This window comes from Branchiostoma lanceolatum, chromosome 6, assembly GCF_035083965.1.
Source record: "Branchiostoma lanceolatum isolate klBraLanc5 chromosome 6, klBraLanc5.hap2, whole genome shotgun sequence".
Taxonomy (NCBI): Eukaryota; Metazoa; Chordata; class Leptocardii; order Amphioxiformes; family Branchiostomatidae; genus Branchiostoma; species Branchiostoma lanceolatum.
The window spans coordinates 7,118,770-7,125,987 of NC_089727.1; the positions used below are offsets into that span (position 1 = coordinate 7,118,770).

Here is a 7,218-nt window from a genome sequence, read left to right on the forward strand (position 1 = left end):
AATAATGTAATCTGTATCTTTGTTATATATTGCCTGACCCTTACTTCCTCGTGACCTCAATGAAAAGCGACCTGCAGGCCAACTTAACTTTTTCATGATTAAATAAAGGTTCAAAGAAACAAAACGTACCTTCCTTCTTCTTCTTGTTCTGCATCTCCAGACACCTGTCGTTAATGAGGTTTGTTGAGCCCAGCTTCCTGACAGAGTCGTTGATGCACAAGTTCTGATGGTAAAAAGGGGATACGTTGTGCATTGAATTTTGACAAAGATCTAGATCAGGGATACTTGGATACTTTATTCACCCCATTAGCTATCATACAATCAGGGAATTTATAATTATCCTACCAGCTATATTGAAATTGCAGATTAAATTGCTGTGCAATCTTGTACATTTTACAGAGGAAAACACGTTGCCGCTGCAAACAATTTGTTTTCTTCTTCAACTATTCCTAGGCGTTAAGTGCAATGCAGAAAGAAAGCTGGTCATTCTCTGAAACTAGAAGAAAGGAATGTCCAATGTCACACCTGTCTGGATCCAAGAGACACCACCCTGACATCCTTCCCAAACGGACTCTTCTGCACTTCCCTCACAAACTGGGCCAGCTGGGAGTGGGTCCGGCTGCAGTAGTAGATCTAAAGCCCAAAAACGCCACCTAGTGAGCAGCTTGTAAACTGCACTACAGGTACGGAAGCCTCAGGAATTGCGAGATTAGTTACCAGTAGAATATTGTAGTCATGTTCATGAGCTGATTCAAAAACATCCTTAAATTGCTATATCATAGATTGATTACATATCAACTATCTTTGTTCGCCACTTAAAGGTCAATATTCTATCAATTCTAAGTTGGCAGAATAGTGAAAACATGTACAAAGGTGTTCAGTACTGCCATGTTGTTCCATATGTTATACATGTAGTTGGATGGCATTCCTATATCTGAAATGTATCAGGTACAACAGAAGGGTTAATATGAAGAAAATTACCTTTGTAATGTGCACCTCTTCTTCTTTGTCATCCTCTGACCTGGAATGTTTAGGAAAGCAGTCAGATTATGTATCACTGACCATTGGCTCATGTTGATGAAACTCTTTATGCAGGGCTAAAATAGCCTTTATCAATGTAATATCAACCTTCATCTGTGAACCAAAATAAGGATGAAATTCTACATTCACAGGATTGGCATACAGGACAAATTACAAGTGTCAGGCGTGTCTGCGTAGTGCAGTGCTTTATGCACTTTGCTAGTCACTATATCTCGTTCAAATTCCGAGAAGCCAGGCAGCGGCCCGGGCCTGGACACGACTGGAAAAGAGCGGCCCCGTGTATGAGGGAGCGTTAGGGCGTCACGTAAAAGATACACATATCGAGAAAGGTAGGGGTGACCTGGTGTGCGTGGCAAAAAAACACGAGCCGTAGCACAGACACATTGCAGAACTAGCTAACAAAAAAGCATCATGCTTCGTCCTCAGTCTGAGGTTCGACCGCTTGACCTTAACTACTGTCAGAGTGCCTATACATTCCAAGTCAATGAGACATTTCAGCGGCACACAACCTTGTCTGCTTTGACCCATCCTCCTCATCACTTTTGTAGTCGTCTACTATAAGTTCCTCATCCTCCTCTTTCTCAGCAGGACCGTCAGGAGAAGTCTCATCCTTCATCATGGTAAACTCTTCCTCATCTTCTTCTGACTTCTCACCTTCTTTCCTCTGCAAAGACATTTTGTCAGTTTAAAAACTGAGCAAGACAGGCTGTGTGCATTTATGCTGTGTTGAGTGAAAATGCTGGTGCCATATTTTAGGTCAGTAATCATACTCATCATCATTATCATCAATAATACCCCCAAATAACCCCAGCAGTTGAGGTCCCAGGCGAGCAGGCCTCCAGCCTGGCATGGAACGACTCAACGGTGGGAGCGGTCACATGCCGTGCCAGGCAGGCAATTCCACTGGGGACTACTCATAGACTATGATAGCCTAGCTTCATTTCTTTTCTTCTGTTCTTCTATGTCTAGTTTGCAGTAAAAATCAATCTTATCTTTCTTTTATAATTTTGTCAAAAATCCCCTACCCAATCTTTTTACACACACTTGTCTTCACGGTGGTACGGTCGTCATGCAAAAATCCGCGTCGCTATGGAAATTTGCTCCGCCCCCCGCACCGCGGGGTACCCACCGGGACCCTGCATTCATAGCTTTATACCAGGACACTGTACAAAATGTATCTCAAAATAACGCATGAACCGATGCTCGGGTCAAGAAACAGAAAGAAGTACCTACAGAGACGATATGTTGGCTTTTCAAATACATCTAAGAATAAAAGTGACAGCTATACACTGCGTTCAAAATAGTGCATTATTTAGGAGAACGTAAGCCAGGCTACGTCCGGTGATTGAACTTTCAACTTTGTAGCCGCTGCTCAAAGGATTTTTTTCTGATTTACGTACTAAACATTAGTTGAAGTCCTAGTCAATGTTTATACCAATAATTTTTCATTTCTATACAACTTTAGTCGATGTCTGTGAAATCTAAAATCATTCTACGAAATTTTGAAGAATTTTGGGTCACATTTTCTTCCATACCTCCCGTGAGCCACCATGGAACAGACAGCCTACGTCATCAAATTGGCGGCGCGTTTTTGCTCTTCCGATCATGGGTGTTTTTGTCAAATTATCCTTTGTAGATCAAAAGATATGGGCCAAAATATGAAGCGTACGCTATGTTCAAATAGTACACGTGGTGGAAAGGACATGTTTGGCCAGTATAATGAAGGCGTCGGCGAAGATCAGAAGATTTCGCTAGGCCCTGTCACAAGCCAGATGCAAATGAGCGAGAAATACTGCCATTGTATTTGTTCCGACCCAAGCGAGATAATTGCCCGCGATTTTCAACTACCAAAGACCTCAATAGTATATTCTCATTCACTCCTCTCAAGAAATCAGTATATCGTTTATTCTTCAAGATTTTTTTGTACTGTAAAGCAAACTGTGGGAATCATCCAATCGTCCAAAAACTTTCATAGAAGACATTTCATGAAAATGTTGCGTCGGTACTAGAAATTGAAACATTGTTATGATTGTATCGACGGCCGGGTGACCGGAGTTGGTAGAGATAGAAACGAGTACACTTTCTAATGATATATATAACTGTACACCCAAATGGTACATTTTCGGATTGGAAGACACGTGGGTGAAATGTAAAAATAAATTTACCCGATTGAGACCCACAAGTATGTTTCACGAAGAAAACAGACGTGGCGTCGGTAATTGTAAACAAAAGAAATTTCCGCGTCAATCCAGTTCTGCTGTCAAAGAAAAACGCAGTCTTCATATTTCCCAGCATTTGATTTACTTATGTGTATTTCGTTATACTTTTCTCTTCATAATAATGCACTGTTTTTATTTTTTTAACCATAGCCGTCAGAAAGTTTATATGTAACGTTATGTCGGCGCAACATTCCGCACATCAATCTCAGACGCTGGCGTGAGCGTTGTTACCACGCTATTGAATTACGTACTTTGACCTTGTTCTATTACAAAAAATGACGAAAACGTAAGGTGTTTGTTACTAAACAGGATGTGTAACTTATTCGGAAAACGTAGGTTTTGATTATTGATGATGAGTCGCTGTGTAGGACAGGGCCAGACACGCCGGTACCGTCACGATTTCCTGATCAAAGACGCCATGTATTAAAAGGGGAGCGTTGCGTTATCGGGTCGCACGTTTCCACACGGGGTTTATCTTAAATAAAAACATTCGACTTCGTCGATAATTTGTAGGAATTCTATCGGTTCATTTTGACTGTGTGTTTAAATTAAACAAAGGCGCAGATAATGTACGTAGGAAATGCCGTCTTTTGTTTGTAATTTCGGCAAGTTTGACCCCGTCTCCGGCGGTCAGGCGCGGAATCAAGAACCCGGGAATGTCGGTGAGTTATAACGGAAACTGCGATTTCTTAGTGGCTTTAGTTTTTTGTGTGGTAAGATGGACGAAAATTTAGCTCAGGAAGAATTGAAACGATGGTGTCTGTACGGAGCTTGAGCGTGGGATTGATCGAAATGAAAGCTGGGGTATTGTTTATGTGTTAATCGGAGAACAATAGGGGCGGAGACAAGGCGCGCATTTGAAAAGGACAAGTTCCCGGGGAAAATGCTGCACGGCTTGGTATAACCAAAACAAATCTGGATCCCGCCTGCAAAGGTGTGAACCAATCAGATACTGTTGCCAATAGTGAAAGGAGTGATTGACATCGAGTCCTTATCAATATTCATGTTTTCCAAGTTAGGAAAAATCGAGGCCTTTTTGACCACCGTGCTTCACAAAGTAAGCCATCCCCCAGTAATTTCAGTTAAACCTTTCAGTATCATGCAGCATTTCTAAGTGTCACTTTTTAATTACCTTTCGTTTGTTGCTGAAAAATTTTGCTCTATTGGTTTTCCTGATTTCTTCAAGTCTTGCCTCTCTCTTCACCTTGGCTTCTTGTTCTTCCTGTTGGTAAGACAAACATACATCTAATATGAAACTTAAGAATCAAGTTAGATTTACTTTATTTTATTTTACAACTTTGTAGGGTAAATAGACATGCAATAAAAGAGAACAGTGATGGAGTATTGAATGTAATTCTCATCGTTTGGAAGCTGACCATATGTAGCATTCACAGTGACGTCTGTAATAAGTGCAAGGTCAGGTGCACCATACTTAACCAGTAACAGGTAGACAGCATCCTCCTAATAGCAAAATAACTTACCCTTGACTTCAGAGTTCTCTCTTCTGCCTCCCTTTTCTTTGCAAACTGTTGGACCCAGTCTGGTGCTGCTGGGATGTTTGGTTCTTTTGAGTCCTTGTTGTTTCTGAGGGAAAAAAAATTAGATTTGTACTGATGTTTCTTTAAGTTAGTCATTCTACAAAATGAGACGACAATTTGCTGGCCAAAAGTAGTTAAGAAAGTCAGTTAAATCCTTCCCATACTTTTTGGTGTATAGAGGCAGTGCCCACCCCCTTTCTTTAGCCCCTGGGCCATACATGGTCACTACAGGAAGGGTCAAACTCACTACACTACCAGTGGTGTAAAAATAATGTAAAAAACTATGTTCAACTCCTATACTCTTTCTCTTAAGTGCTAGTGCTAGTCACAGAAAGCAGTATGTACCATATTTCAAGTCTTTGGTATGACCCAGCTGGGGTTAGAACCCTGGCCTTTTGAATGAGGTGAACACTCTAACCCCTAGTTTATTGCACCTGTGAGCTTGAAGCTGTTACCCTGTCTAAAACAAGTGGTGTTACTGACTGTTCTGGTGATGAAGACTTTACAGCCCCTTCCAGGATTTCCTCTACTTCTCTCTTCTGCCTGTCCTCGTGGTCCTGTAGCCACTTCAGGGCTCCACAGATCAGACTCAGAGACTTGCCCTGCAGAAATACAATATGAATGAAATTAGTTGCATATCTATGAAAAAGTGCAAAATGAAATAAAAAATCGAGTCAAGCCATGACAGGACAAGGCCTTTATTTTCCTTCCTTGTTTGGCCCACACGGCCGCTATTCAACAAGGTCAAAGTGGAGAGGGAGGAGTCAAGGATATGACTCAAGAATAAACAACCAAGATATTGAAATTTGAAAACCAATGTTAGAAATTCAAAATTATGGAAACACAGAGGAATCCTGTGTAATTCAAAGCTCCCAAAATGGCAGACGCAACCTCAGAAAGAGGTAGCCTGGGTTACACATATCTTGATTCCATTCTGTCTTTCTAGAAGTCTAGTCAGTCTGCCGGGCTGCTAGGAGCATGATTTAGCATGGCTAAGAGTACCCTGGGAGACCAGACCCTGTGATTTGTCGCAGTCACACACCGCACAGGCACATGAACTTTACCGGCCTTACTATATATCCTGCCGACCCCCAATATCTGCTTCGCCTACGTGACTGTGGGTAGTGGGGCCGGTAAAGTTTGGATGTGCGAGCGAGGGGTGAATCACTGAGTCTGTTCTCCCAGGGTAGGCTAAGAGAGAATGAGTCATTTAGTGGACAGACCGTCAAGTGAAATAACCTACCGTGCCAGTTGGACTCTCAAAGATCCCAACCTTCCCTTCTTCCAGAGTTTGATACAGCTTTGTCATGAAACCCTTCTGGATGTCATATGGTTCAAACGGGAAGGGAAACTCTTCTGGAGGTTCCATGTCTGGAGACTGTTGTACTGTACTGACAAAAGTATATAACATTCAATAACTTGAATAAGGGTATTAGGCCATTTTTCTGCCAAGAAGTTTCGTCGTCATAATCTAAGTTCCTACAAATCACTGTTTGTATGTTTGTAGCTTAAGTTCCTTAGTACATTGTATGATTGTCGTTAGGATTAGGGATGGGGTTACAAAAACATATAGCTGTCCTTTTGGCGTTGAAACATCCAGAAGCCTGCAACAAGTTAAGTCTTCTCTACTCTAGTAAATCGTACGGATTTGCACAGACATGCCTACAACTTGAACTGAATAAATATAAGTGCTTTCACACTTCTAAGTACACATGCACGGCGGTGAGGGCCCCTGGCTTTTAAACAGTTCTCGTCTCCATCAGTGTCTTGATCTGTATAATAACACCTGGACAGGATTTGTTCACGTCTCAGGGGCCTTTGCACATGCATACTCGGAACTGTGAAAGCGCTTATTATAATATCATATATAATGTTACAACATATTTTAAAAAAGTTTCTTGATCAATAGTGTTCAATCATTTACTGAGGAAATCATGGAAGTGCTGAACTCGAAGGAGACTATTAACAAGTTTCAAAACGACTTTACCAATCTTGAACTATCATCATAAAAAGAACTTAAGGAATCCTCAAGGTAACTTGTTGATAAATAATTTGTGACTATATCTGTGTGTGTACAACAGAAACCTACAATCGGGTGCGATCTGCATAAGTAGAAGCTAAATTTATACTCACAGCTACACCAGGGATCAGTTATAAACCAAATGAGTTAGGTACACCATCTAAATCGAGCTTTTGAGTCGCTGTTTGTCAAGAAAGATAAAAACTTGAATGAAACGTCGCCATTTTGAAAACAACCGCGCCAAATCTGAGCAAAGGTCACAGGTCAAGTCCATATTTTTTCCGACACCAAATAAAACACATTTCTGATCACCTTATGGTGATCATGTATCATAAATGTGATAATGTATAATAATCAGGCATGTTGTTAGAAAGAAAACGGACTTTCTGTGAATTTTTAG

General features: G+C 41.1%; 2 protein-coding genes across 4 annotated transcripts in view; one reads left to right on the forward strand and one right to left on the reverse strand.

The window, feature by feature from the left end:
• The window catches only part of LOC136436344 (ATP-dependent DNA helicase DDX11-like), a 43,982-nt gene extending 36,801 nt beyond the window's left edge, over positions 1 to 7,181 (reverse strand). Inside the window, exons 1-9 of one of the 3 annotated variants that reach the window (XM_066430238.1) lie at positions 6,932 to 7,128; positions 6,042 to 6,184; positions 5,282 to 5,400; positions 4,742 to 4,844; positions 4,393 to 4,482; positions 1,551 to 1,705; positions 982 to 1,021; positions 526 to 633; positions 130 to 223 (exon numbers count right to left, since the gene is read on the reverse strand). In XM_066430238.1, the coding sequence (XP_066286335.1) occupies positions 130 to 223; positions 526 to 633; positions 982 to 1,021; positions 1,551 to 1,705; positions 4,393 to 4,482; positions 4,742 to 4,844; positions 5,282 to 5,400; positions 6,042 to 6,167 (835 nt within the window). In that variant the 5' untranslated portion in view covers positions 6,168 to 6,184; positions 6,932 to 7,128. Of the gene's footprint in view, positions 1 to 129; positions 224 to 525; positions 634 to 981; positions 1,022 to 1,550; positions 1,706 to 4,392; positions 4,483 to 4,741; positions 4,845 to 5,281; positions 5,401 to 6,041; positions 6,190 to 6,931 lie in introns of all 3 variants that reach the window. The other 2 variants (XM_066430237.1, XM_066430239.1) reach the window with 2 other exon arrangements.
• LOC136436347 (ELMO domain-containing protein 2-like) overlaps positions 1 to 7,218 on the forward strand; it is a 202,805-nt gene that overhangs the window by 20,564 nt on the left and 175,023 nt on the right. The window lies entirely within an intron of this gene.